The 21,397-nt window shown below is 39.9% G+C and overlaps 1 protein-coding gene across 1 annotated transcript in view; it reads left to right on the forward strand.

Moving 5' to 3' along the window:
• The first annotated feature begins 1,715 nt into the window (after window positions 1-1,715).
• The window catches only part of Wdr35 (WD repeat domain 35), a 46,615-nt gene continuing 26,933 nt past the window's right edge, over window positions 1,716-21,397 (forward strand). Inside the window, exons 1-11 of the mRNA XM_048353361.1 lie at window positions 1,716-1,874; window positions 2,484-2,601; window positions 4,803-4,874; window positions 6,254-6,346; window positions 7,966-8,094; window positions 8,349-8,482; window positions 9,980-10,145; window positions 10,274-10,419; window positions 11,809-11,934; window positions 14,398-14,583; window positions 18,825-18,885. Of these exons, the coding sequence (XP_048209318.1) occupies window positions 1,851-1,874; window positions 2,484-2,601; window positions 4,803-4,874; window positions 6,254-6,346; window positions 7,966-8,094; window positions 8,349-8,482; window positions 9,980-10,145; window positions 10,274-10,419; window positions 11,809-11,934; window positions 14,398-14,583; window positions 18,825-18,885 (1,255 nt within the window). The 5' untranslated portion in view covers window positions 1,716-1,850. The remainder of the gene's footprint in view (window positions 1,875-2,483; window positions 2,602-4,802; window positions 4,875-6,253; window positions 6,347-7,965; window positions 8,095-8,348; window positions 8,483-9,979; window positions 10,146-10,273; window positions 10,420-11,808; window positions 11,935-14,397; window positions 14,584-18,824; window positions 18,886-21,397) is intronic.

A 21,397-nucleotide genomic window follows, 5' to 3' on the forward strand; every position in this document is an offset into this window, starting at 1 on the left:
CACACAAATACTGGTAAAAAAAACAAACACATATGATCCAGTTATACTTGTACTGGTTATATACCCAAAGGAATAACAATAACCAGTAATGCCTGCATACCCATGTTTACTCTTTATAGTACCAAGTTAAGGAGTCAGCTTCGGTGCTTACAGTGAATGAAATGACAAAGAAAATGTTGTACCTATCTACATATGATGGGGTATTTTGTGGTCACAAAGAAGAACCAAATGGAGGGACAAAGGGTGAACAAATGCAGCAGTAGTACTCCCTAGACACTATGTTGAAAATGAACGATACAACTTGTGGGGAGCATGGGAGGGAAAAACTGGGAGAGAGCCAGGGAAGTGGTGACATTGTCCAAAAAGAAATGTACTCATCACCTGACTGATCCCCTCTGTATATCCCCTTTATAATAAAATAAAAAAACTGAATGAAAAAGAGACATATTATTTTTAGGGAAATGGATAGAGCTTAAGGTCATCATGTTAAATGAAATAAGCCAGACTCAGAAAGACAGTTACATATTTTTTTTCTCTCATTTGTGAAATCTAGGGGAGGAGGGAAAACATGAAAGTAATAGGACTATTAAAGAGGAGAGGGATCAAATAGAATGGGGAGGGAAGAGAAGAAATTTTGGGAAAGACATGGCATAGCACTACAGCAGTATTTCCCCAATTTATCTGATTATATATTACTATATTAGAGAAAAACTGGGATAGAAGGAATAAACAAGAGATGATGTACAAGGAGTGAAAGGCTTACAGCATCCTAGAAGGTCCTTTAGAATGGAGGGAAAGGTGGTTTGTAGGTGAAGTTTAGACTTAATAGGAGAGGCACTAGAAACAGTTGCCAGCTCTAGAATGTTGTTGGGCGGGACAACAGATTTCAGGTGACAAGATATGAAGATTTGAAATGGGGAAAGATCCCAAGTGGGAAAATAAACCTTTTTTTTTTGTGTGTGTGTGTGTCAAGTACACCCCGATTATATAAATCAACAGATTATGGTAAAAGAGAAAACCAAAATGAAAAGATGGTTGAGCTCAAAGAATCTCAAGGGAGTGGCTGTAGGTGGACTAGCGCCCTTGGCTTCAGATTTTGAGGCTTGGTATCAACCAGACCTTGGCAAAAGGCAAGGGAGAACGAAGAAACAGATACGGTAGAAAAAGAGAATACAGATGAGTGGACCCCGGGGGTGGGGAGAAAATGCCAAACAGCTCAGGTATTTTTTAAGTGGGAAGCGATGCTCCAAGACACTAATTACAGCTGCCAAGACCCCTTTTTTGTAAGTAATTTGCAAGGCCGCAGCAACAGTTTAACGGAGCTATTTTTTTTTTTTTTGGTTTTTGTTAACAATTCCTAAACAGAATCCACAAAGCTTTCTATTCCCAAACCATTCTAGAGGGTTCTTCCATCCCGCCCAAAACGCATTCATCTTGCGCGGCCACGTGGCCGAGGGCGACGGCGACGGCGGTCTACTAAATGCGACAAGTGACTTTGACTTGTCCTTGGAAGAAGGTCGGGACACGGACGCGATCACGTGACTCCGCGGGGGCCGCGCGCCCTCCCTGCGGTCCCCTAGGCCCCTGGGTACCACGAGGTCCCGCGTAGTGCGCGGCGCGGCTCGGCCGCCCGCCCGCGCAGGCGCACAAAGCCCCGCGCGGCCGAGGGAGTCGAGGTGGGGCCGGAGGGGGAGGAGGCGCCGGAAGTGCTCCTCAGCGCGCCGGATGCGGCTGAGCGGCGGCGGTTGCCAGGGCGACGGGAGCTTCCCAGATTCCCGATACCTGCCCGTGGCGATGTAGAAGCCGTTACCCGTGGCGGGCCTTGGGCCTCCTCCCTCTGGGTCCTCACCATGTTCTTCTACCTGAGCAAGAAAGTGAGTTTCCCGGTCGCCCTCGCGCCTCCTCCTTCCCCGGAGCCCGCGGGCGGGCGCGTCCCTCAGCCTTCCCGAAGCCAAGCCCGGCGGCTTCGCCTCCCCGGCCCGTGCGGTCGCCCGGATTCGGCCTCGTACCTCCTCCTCTGGGTCTCCTGGTCCCCGAACCCCGCGGCTGAGCCGGCATCTCTCCGATTCCCGCCCTTCCGGCCAGGCCCCTTGGGGGCGTCCCGCCGCGCCCGTCGGAGGATGGCTCCTAACGGCCAGAGACTTGGGTTTTCGGACATTGCGCTGGGAAGAGGCGTACGGGCTGTAGCGTCTACATTCATACCTCACTCCCCCACCTTTCAAACACTCTCCAGGCGACTTACTCGCCAGGCTCTCTCCTTCTTTCGTGAACACTCCTTTCCCTCCACTAAAACGGGGCACCCTTGGGGCATTTTGGGGGAGCCACGCCCCTGTTCATAACAGCTTCTAACCCCCCCCCCCCCATCCCCACCAAGGTCTGTTTTCTCCGGAATCTTTTCTTCAGTCTTCATCTCCTGTAGACTTAACTGCCCACTCCCTTCGTGAAAGTGTGCTAAGCATGGCTGTAACTCTTTCTACATACAGATCGCCATACCCAACAACGTGAAGCTGAAGTGTATATCCTGGAACAAGGACCAAGGGTTCATAGCATGTGGCGGTGAAGAGGGATTATTGAAAGTTTTGAAATTAGAGACACAATCAGGTAAATGAAGACAAGGCCAAAATCTTTGAGATCGGTAGCAGAATGGCTAGCATGGTTGACTCAGAGAGATTGGTTGAAAGTATTTGACTCTTAGAAACTGAGTGTGCATGATTCTGCATGTGATTTTGTATGAGTTTCTAGGGTATTTTTTTTCAGTTAAGTGTAGACAGTATAAATAACATATATAATAAACATCAGATAGCTTTTTGAAGACTGCCATTATTGATATAAAATTAAAAAAAGTAAGTATGTTGTCTTATGTCCAAAGATTGAACTGATGCCTTAGGATTCAAATAGAAGCTGTGGAAACCAACATTTTGGTGATATGACAAAATCTCACATTTTGCCATATTTATATTTTTGGTGCTAGAGAGCCTCACACTTGATAGGCAAGTGCTATACCTGTTGAGCCAAGTCTCCAGCCCTTTTTTGCTTTATCTTTTTCAGATAGTCTTTTTTTGTGTGTGTGCTATTTACAGGCCTCTATCATTCTTCCTAATGATTATACAACTAGAAAACTTATTATTTTATATTTTAAAAATTACTAGATCTCAGCAAAAACAGTTACACATTTTTGTTTTTAGCTTTCATAGTGTTGCTCTAGGTTGGTGATCTAGATAATTCTCAATCAAGTTCATGAGTCTAGATAAAGAGTTGACTCTGCCCCTCCTGAATGACCCATTTGATAGAAGTGAATATTCCAGAGGATAAAGTGGAGCCAATGATTAGTTAGTAAGTTGCCAAGGTTATGGAGCCTGTAAATGGCAGCACTGGCATTGGAAACTAAGTTTGTTTAACTTTCAAGACCTTATTTTTAACCATTAAACAGAACTTATGGATAGTAAGCAAAGAACAGAATACACTAATTCTGTGAGACAGAAGGCAGTTTTGGAAACATGATACTTAAGCACAAATCTCAGTGATTGAAGAATGTGTTTTTTCCATTTATTAATGTTTCTCATGTGTTTATGTATACATGCTCATATCAACAAATACACTTAAAATATGTGTCAGGGTGTGTGTGTGTGTGTGCATGTGTGTGCAAGTCTTGGGACTTGAGCTCAAGGCTGGGCTTGAGCTGGGCTTTTTTCTCTCAAGGCTAGTGCCCTATCACTTGAGCCATACCTCTACTTCTGGCTTTTTAGTAGTTAATTGGAAATAAGAGTCTTATGGAGTCTTTCCTGCTTGGGCTGGCTTCGAAGCCTGATGTTCAGATCTTTGCCTCCTAAGTAGATCAGAGGATCTCAGTTCAAAGCCAACATGGGCAGGAAAGTCCATGAGGCTCTTATCTCTAACCACCAGAAAACCACAAGGGGCACTGTGGCTCAAGTGGTAGGACAGTAGCCTCAGGCAGAAGCAGCTCCGGGACAGTGCTCTGGCTCAGAGTTCAAGCCCCACAACTGGAAAAACAAAAAAAAAACCCCATTAAATCAACTGTTCATGTAATCCATGGGAGGTTTAAGATGGGCCCAGGATGTATTAGTAACAGATGAAAAGCAAGGGTGAGGAGAAGGATCAGGTGGCACATAAATGAATAAACAACCAACCCATCCCCAAAGCAAGGGCTGGTATGATGCTCTGTCATTATCCCGGAGAGGCAGGTTATTTGTTTCCTACCTGTGTTTTGGTCAGATCTCTGGCAGTTACCTTAAAGCAGATATGAAAGCAGGATTAGTTATTGTAGAAAATTAGTGATCTCAGTATTAACAGGATTTTTCATTCTGCTACATTGTATCTTTAATTTTCAGTCACCTTGATTATACTTTAATCTTTGAAAATCCTTCTTTGGATATTTTGATGTACTATGGATTATTTGAACTACTGATTTTATCTTCATGGGTTTCAAGTGCTTTATTTTATCACTATATTCTTCTACCTCAGGCTATTGGTATGTGTTTTAGAAGATTTATATCAATGTCACTAATTTTTCCCCTTACCAATTTTGTTTTGTTACTTTTTAGATTTTATTTATTTTATTTTTTGATATCTGGATAGCTGAGAATGCAGTATTTGTTCACATTTGTACCACGAATGAGGTACAGTTAAGAAAACCATTCTAATATCTTTCTCTAGCTCTCTAGACTGCAGGATATGTCAAAAATCTTAAAACCTGTTGCTTTTATATATGGATGTGTGTATATGTGTATATATATGTATATATATATTAGTAAGTCTTTTTTTTTCTTTTTCTTTTGCTTTAGATGATGCAAAATTAAAGGGTCTTGCAGCTCCTAGTAATCTTTCTATGAACCAGACCCTGGAAGGTCATAGTGGTGAGTCATACAGTTTTTTTTTTTTTAAATTTGGAATCCATTTACTTACTATGGAGATGTTGGCATTTTAGATAATTATAATATTTAAAGTAATAATTTTTATTAAGCCATAATTTATATGGCCTAGAGTCATATCTTTTAGTAGGATTACAAATTTTTGATAAATATGTAAAGGTACTGTTATTTTTATATTAAAATATTATTGCCTATACATATATACATATATGTGTATATATGTATGGGTAAAATATAAATATATTAAAATGATACCTAGTCATTTTAAATAATATGTCCTGTGATTCTAGATTAAAGGAAATTAGAGATAAAATGACTGAATACATTATATCATTCCAAGGATCCTGCTATGAGAAAAAAATCTAGAAAGGACATTACCTGGACAGTTGATTAAATCTGAAAATGGACTGTGTTAGATAATCTTTTATCAGTTAAAAATTTAAATTTGTAATATGGTTATGAAAGAGAATGTCCTTAGGAAATAGACACATGTATTTATAGATAAAAATATGAAAAAAAACCAATTTTTCATATAACCCAGAGGTTTAAAATGTACTCATGAACTTGTTACTAATAGCATAGAAAACTGAGGTGAAGGAAAATGGGAAACAAATTACGGACCATAGCAATCGGAACTAACCAACCACAAATCCCAAAAGGACAACACAGTCTCCTTTGGGACATCAATAGTGGTTTGGTAAATCATTCATGCTTACATGTGTTTCCTTTTTTTTTTTTTAGTGTGTGTGCAGCTCCTGGGGCTTGAACTCAGGGCCTGTTTTTCTTTCTTTCTTTTTTTTTTTTTTGTGAATGGCTAGTATTCTGCCACTTGAGCCACAGCTCCATTTCTAGTGTTTTGGTGGCTAATTGGAGATAAGAGTCTTATGGACTTTCCTGCCCAGGCTGGCTTTAAATTGTGATCCTCAGATCTCAGCCTCCTGAGTAGCTAGGATTATAGATATGAGCCATCAATCCCAGCTGTTTCCTTTTCTTTTTTTTTTTTTTTCTCCCACTGGGGCTTGATCTTAGGGTCTTGAACTGTCACTTGGCCTTTTCTGTTCAAGGCTGATGCTCTACCATCTGAGCCACACCCCTACTTCTGCTTACTTGTGTTTCTGATCAGATCAAAGATAACTTTCTGAGCTGGTCATGGATATGTCTTTGCAGGCATAATAGAGGGTAGTTATAATTAGTATTATGTATAGTTGTAGAAATTAATGATTTTAGTAACTATATCCTCTGAATTTTTTGTATCTTTATTAAATTAAAATTAAAGACTGCTTAGTTGGAGTTTATATAAAGATACAAATTTGAAATTAATTGTAGCCATTTTTAAGTTTATAAATTGTTTTCTAATGTCCTAGGTGCTGTTCAAGTTATAACCTGGAATGAGCAGTATCAGAAGTTGACCACCAGTGATCAGAATGGGCTTATCATTGTCTGGATGCTATATAAAGGTATAGTTTATTTCACTAACTGTGGAGTCTGGCTCACAGTATTTGGATGGGGCAGTAGCTTCTCTAAAATAGATACATTGTAACCGGTAAGAGGAGTTTATAATGACTGTGCTATGATCGGATCAACAATCGGGGAGGAGGTTACTTCTGCATAGTTTTTACTTCATTTGTTTTGCACTATGAACCCATTAAGAAACCAAATAGGTTACTGTTGAATGTCTTCAAAATGAACTTAGACACTTAGAATAGTTTCTACATGAGATAGTTTCCTCCTCCCCTCTGCACTTTCAGTAAGGATTACTTCTTAGGGGATTAGTGGCTGGAGTCAGTTTACTAGTTAGAAACAAATTTATGAAGTCAAAGGCAATAATTAATTCCCTGGATTGGGCCAGTTAGCTTCCTTTTCTTTTGTGAATACACATTTTATCTCAGCTCTGACAACTGGCTCATAATTTGAACTCCTTGTCCACAATTGAGAGCTAGAGGGTGAGGGGAAGAGAAGTGATACTTAGATGTGTCATTATTACTAGAAAAGCAACTCATAATGTATATTCTGATCAGGCCTGTAAACATCCTTTTCCTTCGTAATGTCTTCTATATTGTAAAGGTTTAGAACATACCATTTACAAATTCTTAATTAAAAATATGCTGTTGCACTTGAATTTTATTTCAAAGTGTGTGTGTGTGTGTGTGTGTGTAGGGGTGCAGTGGGATACTGTGTGACTGTACAGTAGTGTAGCCTTGGTTTTCAGAGTCAGCCTTCTTGGGGATTCAGTCATGATTCTGTTAATACCCTGACGCCTTATTTTGAAGAGTTATTCTAAAACATGTGATTATTTACTTGTGCTAGCCAGTGTGTGTGCTCCATTCTCTTTGCTGCTGCTTTTTTTTTTTTGCCTCTAATTTGATTTTACTACAAGCAAGTTATGTCTCACTATACATAGAGGGATTTTGTAGCTAGAATGTTTTTGTCATTCAGCATAGTGATGATCTGTTTATTACTGTAACAGTACTGTAAGCTTAGAGTTTTCCTAGTATTTGAGATGCTTTTACCTGGTATGTAATTAATCATTGGAGGGTTTATGAATACATGTAAGGTGTTGGCGTAGTTATTACATGAAATGTAATATGTTATTCTAGAGGGGAAAGTTAATTGTCAAAAAAAATCAGTTGTTTTTGGCCCTGAGAGAGCAAATGAGGTTTTAGTTAGGTCTGTCTGTCTCTTTCTGTCTCTGTCTCACTCTCACTAGCTTATGGTAGTTACACATTACATTTTCAACCATGTTTATAGTATGTTCAACCAATCCTAACTGAGTAGAAGAAAGAGAAAGAAAGACGAAGGGAGAATAAAGGGAAAGTGATGGGTGTTTGTTGTGTTTCCTGTGATAACCTTGAAGCAACTGGCCCCCAGGTCAGATAACTTTTTTGTGTGTGTGTGTGTGTGTGTGTGCATGTGTGTGTATGTGTTGGATTTGATGGGCTGTAGTGCAGTTCCTCAGGTGGAAGAAAGCTTTGCAATTATTTGTCTCATAGGATGCTTCCTAGACAGCTGTTAATACTAAGCACCATTCAATGGATGTGAAACTGTGACTTGTCAAAATTTTAATTTCTGGAAGCAGGCTCTTGGTATGAGGAGATGATCAACAATCGGAACAAGTCGGTGGTTCGCAGCATGAGTTGGAATTCCGACGGGCAGAAGATCTGCATCGTGTATGAGGACGGGGCTGTGATCGTTGGTTCTGTGGATGGTATGCATGCATGCCTTGGACTAACAACAACACCGCTGGTTTTATCCTTAGAGATTTAAGTATCATACAGTAATTAGCATTCTGATTGGAAAATAGATGTAGCACTTGACACACAATTTGATGACATCAGAATACTTTTTGCTTTGCTGCTTCTAACCATTTGTTTTAAAAAATTATTTTTAAGGAAAAAACTATTCTTTTTTGTTTTCTTGTGGTGATACTGAAAAAAGTGATTATTTTTATGCTGTTTTTAGGGAACCGTATTTGGGGAAAAGACCTGAAGGGTATACAATTGTGCCATGTAGCATGGTCTGCGGATAGTAAGATTTTACTTTTTGGAATGGCGAATGGGGAAATACACATTTATGATAATCAAGGAAATTTTATAGTAAGTACATATTCATTATTTATATATGCATATCTTTATGTAATTATTCTATATCCTTTATATGCATATTTATTTATTATAGTTTATGTAATTAGTCTTTGATTCAGTTTTTTTCTCTTTTTCAGTGATTTAACATTTTTTTTTTTGTGGTACTGGGGTTTGAACTCAGAGTCTCATGTTGGTGAGTAGGCACCCTTACCACTTTAGCTATACCTCCAGCACTACTTATGGTAGTTATTTTCTTGTAGGGTCTCATGCTTTTGCCTCAGCTGTCATGGACCATAATCTTTCTACCTGTATCTCCCACAGTAGCTTTTCGATTTATAGGTATGAGCCACCATGCCCAACTTGTTTGTTGAGATGAAGTCTTGCTCTTTTGTTCAGGCTGGTCTCAAATCATGGTCCTTCTAATCTCTGCCTCCTGAGTAGTTGAGACTACAGCTAAATTTTTTTGTATAGGTACTTGAACTTAGGGGTCTGGGTACTGTCCTTGAGCTTTTGTGCTTGAGGCTAGTGTTCTACCACTTGATCCACAGCTTTACTTCCAGCTTTTTTGGCAGTTAATTAGAGATTTGTGGACTTTCCTGCCTGGGCTGGCTTTTGTGATCCTCAGATCTCAGTCTCCTGAGTAGCTAGGATTATAGATGTGAGCCTTTGATGCCTGGCTAGAAATGTTTTTTAGCTGTAAAAATTTTTTGGCTAAAATTTTTTTGTTAAGTTTAAAAAAAATTAGTTTCTCTGTGGGCTGGTAATATGGCCTAGTGGTAAAGTGCTTGCCTCGTATACATGAAGCCCTGGGTTCGACTTCTCAGCATCACACGTATAGAAAAAGCCAGAAGTGGTGCTGTGGCTCAAGTGGCAGAGTGCTAGCCTTGAGCAGAAAGAAGCCAGGGACAGTGCTCAGGCCCTGAGTCCAAGCCCCAGGACTGGCAAAAAAATAATTAGTTTCTCAAAGGCCTGTATTGATTAATCTTGCTTTCAGTTCTGGTTTCTGGCAGCTGGGTGGACTTGGACTTGATATCAGTGTGTTAAAGCAGGGGATAAGGACTAGGATACTGTGAAATATAAGTTTTTCAAGTATCTTCTGGTGCCTAAAATCCAGGTTTTTATGCAGATATTGAAGTATTTTTGCATCAATAAAAGTACTTGTAAAAAGAATGGCAGACTTGGATCATAAGAGAGAAAAACAAGTTTGTAGAAAGAAGGTAAAGCAGGGTGGACTCTGTGATGTAACTTGGGGAAAGGTTCTGTTCTTGCAAGATGGGGCCAAAATAGACCTCTCAGCTGCTGATGTGGGATTTGGAAGCCACTTGAGTCCACTCACTGGTGGAAGAACAGCCAGTCTGTGTGACGTTTTCCTCTGCAAAGCACTCGTAGGAGCAGTGAGGCTTGCCTTTGCAGCCGGATTTCAGATCCCGCCTTCAGTGTTCCTCCAGTAGCTCTCCATCCAGGCTTCTGTGTGAAATTGCCCATGTTAAGCTGTGTGACTCTGTCCAGATGAAAATGAAGCTGAATTGTTTGGTGAATGTCACTGGAGCCATCAGCATTGCGGGAATTCATTGGTACCATGGCACAGAAGGCTACGTGGAGCCCGACTGCCCTTGTCTGGCTATTTGTTTTGACAATGGAAGATGCCAAATAATGAGACATGAAAATGACCAAAGTAAGTCATCTTCCTTTTAATTGGAGAATTAAAAATACAAAAAAACATGTCCTTAGGCTTATACAGTTCCGTAGGCTAATTATGTTATTGTTAGCTTAGCTTTTTTTTCCTTTCTTCATTTTGACTAGACCCCGTTTTGATTGATACGGGCATGAACGTGGTCAGCATCCAGTGGAACCACACGGGCAGTGTGTTAGCCGTGGCCGGCTCCCATAGGGTCATCACTCAGGATAAGGATATCAACTCTGTGCAGTTTTATACGCCCTTCGGAGAGGTAGATGCATTTCAGCGATACCTTCTTCCCCTTTGCACACAGGAAAAACACAACAGGAAAAGAATAAACTTGTCACTTATTTAGGGACATTTTGAGTAATAATCTCGAGATTATATGTGTGCAAATAATGTATTCATGTCACAGACTTTCTTTGTATTTTGTCATGGAGTTTATTTTGTAATGTTTATTTAGAAACCCTGAAGTTTTCTGGTTATGGTGGTGTAAACCTATAGTTCCAGCACAAAGCAGGATGAGCTCAAGGCCTTAGGGTGGAACTGCTTTGATCCTGGGGATGAGTCTCCTGGTTTGCACCGTTGTCTCAGCCATGGCAGGGGAAACTGAGCACCTTTGTAATCAGAAAGCTTGGATTTCTGCTCCATTTTGTTGGTATAGTTTGACTCAGTTCTGAGATGAGGCTTGCTTGCTTTCTGGAATTGGGGTAATTCCTACTGGTGTAGTTGTGAGGGTAAATGAGAGAGGGTGAAGGGCTTTGCCCAATGCTTGACACATAGGCAGTGCTTGTTGTCTGCAGTGCTGCCCCCTCCTGGCCAGTTTGTACAGCGGGGAGATGGCCTTCATCTCCCCTGGGGAAGGGATGCTCACCAGAGCTTACTTGGTACCCTTTGGTTTCATGTGGGTAGCAAGAGAAATCCTCCTAGGTAAGACTTTCTGATTTTTTTTTTTTTGCCAGTCCTGAGGCTTGAACCCAGGGTCTGGGCACTGTCCCCGAGCTGCTTTTTGCTCAAGGCTAGCACTCTACCACTTGAGCCACAGCTTCACTTCTGGCTTTTTCTATATGTGTGGTACTGAGGAATTGAACCCAGGGCTTCATGCATACGAGGCGAGCACTTTACCATTGGCCATATTCCCAGCCCCTGATTTTGTTTTTGCTTGGTTGTTCTTTTAGTTTCTCTGTAGAGTAGGGTTTAGTACATCTGTCTTTCCTCATGGTCTGCTGCCAGTACTGGGTACCACACACTGGGAAACACAGTCTGAAGTTTATTTGCTCGCAGGGCTGGAGGGCCCTGTCAAGGCTGTAACTCTTGTGAGGTTTCTCGCAGCATTATCCTGTGGCAGAAGGTGGAAGGGATGTATCTTAAAATCATACCATATTTTAATTAACTTTTCTTCCTTAGTTGCATATAAAAGTAAAGGTGCATGTTTCAGTCCGTAGTGTTTAGATTTAGTGATACTTGTTTTCCAGTTCTGTGTTTATAAATTTCTTCTTTCAAATGTTTGTTTTTTATTGTAAAAAGAGAAAATTTTATTTAAACATGAGTAATGGTTTTTCACAAAGCCATTTTATTACCACTGCTGATCTTGACTAAATGCTATGTGGGTAACTTGTTCATTGTGATATAAACTTGAGGTCATGTAATTTCCCCCCAGCATTTGGGTGCTTTGAAAGTTCCTGGGAAGCAGATGACTGCACTGTCTTGGGAAGGAGGTGGACTGAAAATTGCACTCGCTGTTGATTCCTTCATATATTTTGCAAATATTCGACCTGACTATAAGGTATTAAGAGCAGTTATAAAATAAGGTGTTTTTTTTTTCCTAAATGCTTTTGTTATAGATCAAAGAATATTCATGGCTGTTTTGTTTCAGAAACAAGGCTTTTTTGTGTGTGCATCAAGACTTTAGAACTAGTAAGTAGAAAGCTATTCTAGAACACTATGTGTAGTTAGTAAAATGACACTTTAGGTGGGAATCTCAGCAAGGAAACAGATACTCACTTAATTGATGTATGGGCAAGATAAGGGAAATAGCACAGGAGAAAAGCACGTGCCCAGGACCAAGCCAGTGCAAGGTAAGGGAGAGATTGGGAGATAAACACTCCAACTCACCCTTCCAATGCACCGGCTCTTCTCATGGCCAACCTTAGCTAAGGCCCAGACTTCATGGTGACAGACTGTAGAAATCAGCCTCCAAGGCTCAGCGCAAAGTAGATAAGATACTGATCAACAGGGGAAAATGAGAGGAAGCAACAAAAACATGGCGGTATTTTATCTTAAACTTAACATTTGACCCAAGGCAAACTCTGAAATGAAATTGATCTGATATTCATTTGATAGACTATTTTTTTTTTAAGGGCACAGCACCTTGGAAAAATGGCTTATTGAAGGCAAGGGCAGGGAACTTAAAAAGCAGGAGCATCTGACAGCGGGGCAGTGAGGAAGTGCTGGCAGATCAGTGGGTGTGGCAAGCAATCTAGATGAGCTCCCCATGGCCAAGGTTGGCATAATTTGAGAAAGTAAATGATGTGACAGTCTATTGTAAGGTAAGATAAATGCCCATGAGTTAATAAGGACATAAAAAATTACTGAAGTAAAGCAAACAGGAGAGAAGTATCAGATTTTTCCTTTCAGAAGTACTCTAGCTTACTTCTGTACTGCCTCCCCCAGATGGGTGTTAGTCTTCCTTCCCCTAGCCTAGAGGCAAAAGAAGGGAGCTTTTCAGTAGACAAACCTGGCAAACCCCACTTTCACCAAGGGATCAAAGTTATCAATGATGAGTGTAACTTGATCAGAAGAGCATTTCCCTTTTTGAATGTTCTTTCTAAGAGCCAATAGTCCCAGTCTAAGCATAAGAAAAGCATCGGAGAGACCCAAATTGAAGGTCTGTCTGTACAAAATAGGGAAACAGCACTCCTCTACACTGCTGAGCACTCCTCTACATAGAAAGATTGAGAAGCTGTCACAGCCCAAAGGAGCTTGATGACAATATAATGTCTCTATGGGGTAGAAAAAGGACATTCAAGAGAAGCCAATGAAATCCAAAGCAAGTATGAAGTTTTGCTAATCATCACTGGAATAGTACCTACTTAACAAAGAATATTGTTTTCTTAGTTGTGACAAATGGGCTGTGGTATTATAAGAAGTTAATGATAACATGGGAGCTGCATGGGACCTATACTAACTTTACAACTATCCTATAAATCTAAAAAGGCTTTAAAGTTCATTTTAGAAATTAACTACAGAATAAACAGTTAAACATGACTTATTATACCTAGTCATATGTTGACAGTGATTATTGATTTATCTAAAGTTACATAAAAGCATACTGGGATAGTTAGACAGAAGGGGCAACTGTACAAGTAGAAGTCTCATAATGCCTGGATAATGTGAAGCAGAGATAAATACCTAAGAAGTAACAGCTAAAAGGTTTGTACGTAGTTATCCTCCATGTATGCGAGTTTACATTTTTTTTTTTTTTTTTTTGCCAGTCCTGGGCCTTGGACTCAGGGCCTGAGCACTGTCCCTGGCTTCTTCCCGCTCAAGGCTAGCACTCTGCCACTTGAGCCACAGCGCCGCTTCTGGCCGTTTTCTGTATATGTGGTGCTGGGGAATCGAACCTAGGGCCTCGTGTATCCGAGGCAGGCACTCTTGCCGCTAGGCTATATCCCCAGCCCTACATTTTTTTTTTTAGAAAAACAAGAGGAATTCATTTTAGATAAACAAGAATTTAACTACAGAAATACATTTTATAAATGTGCATGGGAAGAAGGCAGAGTGCCTGTTGGGACTCAGGACTTAAACTTGTGACTACCTGATGTCCCCTCCCCCAACCACAGCTGCTGTTATGATTTCCTAATCATTTATTACTTAACAAACTTTTGAAAAAATTCACTAGTGAAGCGTGAGTCTTATCAATTAAAAGTTATAAGGAAAGTTTGAGAAATGAATTTATTTTTGTAGCACAGTTTTGGTTTTCAATGTCTTTGTTTCTTTGTTGTGACTTGGAGAATTTTTGTTAGAGTAAAGGTGTTAAGCTGGCGATTCATTACTGTCTTCATTTCTGAAGGGATGTATTTTGTCAGTGCTGATAAACTACCTACCTGCATTATTTCTAGAGTAAACATAAAATGAGGATATATCAAAGTATTTAAATAAGCAGATGAGAGAGAAGTTCTTTCTCAAGCTAAGAACTGTTTTCCTTTCCCCCTCTCTATTGCTTCCCTTCCCTTTCCTTTCTTCCTAGTGGGGCTATTGCTTAAATACCGTGGTTTATGCATATACCAGACCTGATCGTCCTGAGTACTGTGTGGTCTTTTGGGATACAAAAAACAATGAGAAATATATTAAATATGTGAAGAGTCTCATTTCTATTACCACCTGTGGCGATTTCTGTATTTTGGCTACCAAAGCTGATGAAAACCATCCTCAGGTAGGCCCTCATGGTTCTTCAAACATAGGTGGGTTGACAGTGGGCAGAATTGTGTTACTGTTGCTTTTCTTCTCAAGCATGGCTGGCACACTGGCAAGGACAGAACATTGGTTCTATTAGTCATGGCTGTCTAAACTGTTTTGGGCAACTATGAGATGCCATTGGCTCTGAACCTCTCGATTTTTTTCCCCTCTTTTTTTTTTTTTTTTTTTTGCCAGTCCTGGGGCTTGGACTCAGGGCCTGAGCACTGTCCTGGCTTCTTCTTGCTCAAGGCTAGCACTCTGCCACTTGAGCCACAGCGCCACTTCTGGCCATTTTCTGTATATGTGGTGCTGGGGAATCGAACCCAGGGCCTCATGTATTCAAGGCAAGCACTCATGCTACTAGGCCATCTCCCCAGCCCCCTTTTTTCCCCTCTTATCAGTCAATCACTGGCCATTCATGTTGACTGGTTCCATACTGAAGGTTTTATCTCTGAAGTACATTTAAAATACCACAGTATTTCCTAAGTCAAAATTCCACAGGCAAAAAAGGATATCCAGATGGTTAGTAGAAATGTAGAAATTATTTAACAGTATTTATAAATTTGTGTAGTGTTTGACATTGAAGAGTACTTTTATTTTATTCAGGCTTATTGTTCTAAATACCAGTATAGCATAAAAGAAATAATGCAAATTATATTGGTTTTAAGTATATTAACAACTTACATATTTGTAGGAGCATGTAAAAATTTCAAAAAAGGACACCAACATCTTTGTCTGGGATATAATTTAAAAAGTAGTCATTTTTTTTTTTTGAGTCCTGGGGTTTGAACTCAGGGCCTGGAACCTAAACTTCTTTTGCTCAAGGCTAGTACTCTACTACTCGAGTCACAGCACCACTTCCCAGTTTTTCTGTTTATGTGGTACTGAGGAATAGAGCACAGGGCTTCATGCATGCTAGGCAAGCACTCTACCTCTAAGCCACATTCCCAGCCCAGTAGTCAGTTTTTGACTAAAGGCTACTTGAATAGCTGTATTTGGTTTTGTTATTCCGCTAAAGTCACTGAGACAATAGTAAACTCATTTTTAAAGAATTGTGAAAGCCCCTAGAGACCAGGAAGGAAGAGGAAATGGCCACAAAAGTTTGGAGATTAGACTAGCTGGATTAGTGGTAATTACCTTAGCAGACCTAAGGAAATAGAACCATAGCCTTTTATGGACCTGCAAAGAGGCAGGTGCTGCGGAATGCTGAAGGGGCAGACAGGACTTGTGGGGCAGACAGGGCTTGTGGGGGCGGGGGTGGTGGGAGAAAGCAGCAGACACACAAGCAGTGTGCAAGGACAAGAGGTGACACAGGAAAGGAAAAACCTTAGAGAAAGAAGTGAGACAAAGAAAAGGAGAGAAAGACTGTATGTGTGTGTGAGTAGGGTAGAGAAATAGAGAAGGAGAGAAAGAGGGAGAGAGAGGAGAGGGAGAGGGAAAAGGAAAAGGGAGGGAGGGAAGAGGAAAGGAGAAGAGAGAAACAGATTCCTGGGTCTCCTCTGCTGGTGGAGTTCACAGGACCTAGGCAGCAGCTCTTAGCACCTATTAGAACTGGGGTTTAGCCTTCTAGGAAGATCAAAGGCAGTTGCTGCTCTGATGGGCATTGGGCATAGTGCAGGTAGATGATCTTGGCTGACACATAACAGATAGGAAGTGTTCTCCTCAGCCTTCCTTTCCTACCTGGTTCCTGGCGCTCTGGCAGCCGATCGCCAAGCTTTGAGATAGTGATGTGGGGACTTCTTCCCTGGAGAATCTGACCCACTCAGGAGACAATATATCTAAAGATACTCAGATTGGGAGTCTCCCAGAAAACATTTGTGTCTAGTCACTTCACAGTAAAGGCTGTGGTTGCTGACACCCATTCAAACAGTGTTAGCATCCCACTTCTCAGTTCATAGGCTAGACTGGTCAGGAAGGAGGTCCAGATATTCAAGGCAAGTGTCTAATATAACAGAAAGCAAAATAAAAAACACAAGTAGAAAAGAACTTTGAGGAAGCAGACTGTGCAGAAAAAGGAATATACAAAGGACAATCATCTGAAGAATGGACATTGTTATCCTAGAGAGTAAAGAAGTGAAATTAAAAATGGGCAAAAAAGGGAAGTTTTGGAAATTTCAGCCATCATGTAAGATTCCACAGAAGGATTAGAAAATCAAATGAAGGAAAGCACTTCGAGTGAATAAAAAGGCAAGGAAATGGAAGATAATGAAAGACAAGGAAAGGAGAGAACTAGTCCTGGAACTTAAGCATTTCAGTATATTACTGGTTCTAAACAGACTGGACAGCAAAATAGAGTAAATCTGAAAAAAATATGCAAGTGAACTTTCCTTGAGGTTCCATGTTAGAAGTACCTAACTCAGTGAATAAAAACATTTCTACATAAAAGCATATTATTTGAAATTTGAGAACACTGGGGATTAAAAAATTCTGACAAGATTTTACAAGATGAAGAGTCAAGACATTCAACATGTCAACAGTAATGCTTTGGAGAATTAATTGCCTTAAAATTCTGAGGGAAATTATTTCCTGTCACAGAATTTCCCATCTAGAATTCTACACCATAAACAAACTACTGATTAAATGTGCGAATGGAACATAGACTTTTTTTCAGATGTTCAATTCACCAAAAATTTACCCAGCAACTTCCCAATCGTGAAGAGTTCTAAAGTCTATGGGAATGAGGACTAACTCAGGAAGGCTTTCCAGAGTGAGGAGTGGTCCCAAATGAATGCTTGCAGGGAAGGGTTCCAGCTAACTATACATACATATAAAAGGAAAACAGAGGAAATGAAGATAATTATCAGTGGTAGGGAAAGCAACACAAGTGGGAAAGGAAAAGAATCACATGATTTTTGTTACCTCTGCCTTTACATAGTCAAAATTATGTGACCACTGGGATTCCTTAAATTAAAAAAAAAACGAATTGGAGAAATATAACAATAATTAAACCTAAATTCTTGTGGTTTTTAATTTTTTTAGAGACCAACCAGGACTTGAACTTGGTGTCTGATGCTGTCTCTCATTGGCTGGTGTTGTACCACTTGAGCCATGCCTCCAAACCCTGAACCTAAATTCAGTTGTGGGAAGGTTATGTTACAAGTGGAAAGTTGCCTGGGGCCTGGCTCACGTGGTACAGACCCCAAGTTCATCCTCAGTACCCTCCAGTTACAGAGGGGATTGATGGGTGGGAAAGGAAATGGAAAAAGAAGACAAGTGCTTATCTTTCATAGGAAGGCAACAAATTGAAGCCGCAAAATAGGTTGCACTATAACATGTCACTTAGATTTGTGGAGGTCAGTAGCAAAAGGAAGAATTAATAAAGAGAGAAGGGAATAGGAAGTTGGGGGATTGCCAGTTTTAGTAAGTTTGTGGAATTTTTTGATTCTTAAAATTATCAATATTGTCACTGATGAAAATGAACAGGAAATTAAACAATTTATTTCTGATGTTTTGTGGTAGTAAGTAGCTTATTTTAAGTAGTAGAAGAGTAAGTTATGATGTCTTAGTATACTTCATATCATAATATTATGAAATGAATTAAATTTTCATTGAGATGATAAAAAAGAAAAAAATCACTGACAATGGCAGATAATTGATTTGTTTGGGATTATTTGTGGAAAACATCTAATTAAAAAAGTATTGTAAGTACAAGATACAGTAAAAGTGATTCAGTGAAAAAAAAGAAACAAGCATTGATGAGTAACATGTGCTAAAGTGCATTGTGCTTGAGTATTTTCCTAACATTTGTTATTGACAATTATTTGTAGCTAGGTTGTTTTTTTTACCAGGTCGGATTATGTTTTTCCTGAATTAACTGAAATTTTCTGAATTTCTCATATGTCATTTATGTATTGCTTCAAGGAGGAGAATGAGATGGAGACATTTGGTGCAACGGTAACAAACTCTGTTAGCTCTTACTCAGCTGATTAGAGCATAAAAGGAGCTGGAAGTGTGGTGGAGTGGCCTGTACTGTGATTCTTAGGACCTCACTGCTCCCTTAGATTGAGAACGTTGTCTTCGCTTAATTTGAATTCATGTTCTTTTTCATAGTCACTGCTGTGGATTAGCTTGCTTGTTTTGTCTATCATTCTTTGTACCTAGAAATTTTAATTATTTCCCAGCTAGAAAAGATAAGCATGATGTATATATATGTTAAGTATTTCCCTTGTCATTCATAAGTAAGAGCTTTGATTTTCTTTTTGTTTTATTTGTTCACAGTTTGTGCTAGTTCTCTGTAATTCTATTGGCACACCCTTGGATCCCAAATACATTGATATTGGTAAGGAAATGTTAATATTTCTTTCCTCTTCAGGCTTTATGGGTAGCACTAATTAAAAAACATAACAGTAGTATTAATTAGAAAAGTTTTTTTTTTTTTTTTTGCCAGTCCTGGGCCTTGAACTCAGGGCCTGAGCACTGTCCCTGGCTTCTTTTTGCTCAAGGCTAGCACTCTATCACTTGAGCCACAGCGCCACTTCTGGCCATTTTCTGTATATGTGGCGCTGGGGAATTGAACCCAGGGCCTCATGTATACAAGGCAAGCACTCTTGCCACTAGGCCATATCCCCAGCCCACTAGAAAAGTATATTTTAAAATAATGATGGCCATACTTGTAGTTGGTTCTTGTTCTCATGGTAGGTTTTTAAAAAAATACTTTCACACTGGGATTTGCTGTGTAGCGTAGGCTGGCCTGGGACTCACAGGCCTGAAACTAGTGATGTTCCTGCCTTATCCCTTTTAGTGCTGGGATTATAGATATGTGTTGTCATGCTGGCTTATGACAAAATTGCTAATAGCCCATTTCACTCTCAGAATCATCTTGGTTAGTACAGGAAATAGCAAGGCTACTCTAACTAAAACCCATATTGTCTTCATTTGCTTTACATGGGAAGTATAATTGTAAAGGAATTGGTATGCAGCATAATGATTAGTGTGTAATAAACTCAGGATTGTAGAAAGAATTTTGTGCTCAAACCACTTTTATTATTAATAAACTGCTAGTAAATACCTCTCTTCCATAAAAACACTTCAGCTGCTTATAAAATATGTTTGACTTTTCCAGAGTTTTCTAATGAAATGAGTCTATTAATAGGGACAGCTTAAAAATACCCATTTTTGTTTTCAGAATATATTTATAATTTTAGTTTTACCCTTTCCTCTATCCAATAGCTATGAAAGTAAATCATTAAAAATTCCAAATTTTATTCAAAGAGAGTTGCTAAAATCATTTAGAAATCTTTTATTGCCATTTCATTATAACTTTCAAAAGTAATGGTTTCTTTTAAAGTGCATGGTAGCATTTTAGCTATAGTGTGACCCAAATTATTCAGTATAAAAAATGAAGCACTCACTAAATTGTTTTCTGACTATGAAAGCTAGTCTGTTTTTTATTTTTGAATGAGACTTTCAGTCTTGCATTCTTTCTTTTTTTGTTGTTGTTCCAGTCCTGGGGCTTGAACTCAGGGCCTGAGCACTGTCCCTGGCTTCTTTATGGTCAAGGCTGGCCCTCTGCCACTTGAGCCACAGCGCCACTTCTGGCTTTTTTCTGTATATGTGGTTCTGAGGAATCAAACCCAGGGCTTCATTTATGCTAGGCAAGCACTCTACCACTAGGCCACATTCCCAGACTGAGACATTCAGTCTTTTTTTTTTTTTTTTTTTGACAGTCCTGGGCCTTGGACTCAGGGCCTGAGCACTGTCCCTGGCTTCTTTTTGCTCAAGGCTAGCACTCTGCCACTTGAGCCACAGTGCCACTTCTGGCCATTTTCTACATATGTGGTGCTGGGGAATCGAACCTAGCTAGGGCTTCATGTATATGAGGCAAACACTCTTGCCACTAGGCCATATTCCTAGCCCGAGACATTCAGTCTTAACATTGAAATGTTAATGTCTTCTAGAGTGATAGCAGCAAGTATTTTTGGCCTCAGAGACTTCATACTCCATGTTTAGGGTCTTGATATGATAGCTCACTCACTTAGATAGTGAGCCTTCCTGCCTAATATTCATTGTTACATTTTTATGTATAAAATATATAAATATTATGTCTGTTACAATTCCTTGCTAAAGGCTTAGGTTATAATTATTGAAGGTGTGTCATTTGAATATCTCTATTAGACTCATAACAAACAGCCATTCTAGGTTAAATTCTGTAGATCTTCAGATTATATTCTTTTTCTTTTAACATAAAAAATTTTCATGTTGAATCTCATGGTGATAGGGTGAGAATCCAACTAATTTTTATCCAGACTGTTTTTGGGGCAGTATAGGATTTGGAATCCGAAACTTGTGCTTGGCAGGCGGGCAGCCTCTTGTGTAAGCCATGTTCCTGTCCCTTTTTGCATTTTTGGTTTTTGAGTAGGGTTTTGCTTCTTACTTGACTGGCCTGGAGCATGGTCCTCCTGTTACTCTTCCTGGGTAGCTAGGATAATAGGTGTGTGCCACCTCCCCCAACTAGGGCTCAGTCCCCACACGGGCGCTTCGCAGGTTCTTTTGCCGGGTCTGTGCTCAGATCACGTTCATCCTGGTCTCAGCTTCCTCAGTCGTTAGAGTTCCAGGCATCAGCCACCACACCTGGCTCAGGTAGACTTTTAAACATAAAATTTAAATCTTTTCCTTTCATAAAATGGCAAATACTTGAGTGCCTGATTTGTATTTATGAGTCTTAAAACTTTTTAAAACAGTCTTACAGGCAGAAATTTTAACAAACAGTTCTTTCACTGCTCTGCAGCAAACAGCCAAAGATTTAACTCCCTCCCCGCCCCACATATCCTGTAAAATTTCTTCCTAGTGTT

Source organism: Perognathus longimembris, chromosome 8 (assembly GCF_023159225.1).
Source record: "Perognathus longimembris pacificus isolate PPM17 chromosome 8, ASM2315922v1, whole genome shotgun sequence".
NCBI classification, from domain to species: Eukaryota; Metazoa; Chordata; class Mammalia; order Rodentia; family Heteromyidae; genus Perognathus; species Perognathus longimembris.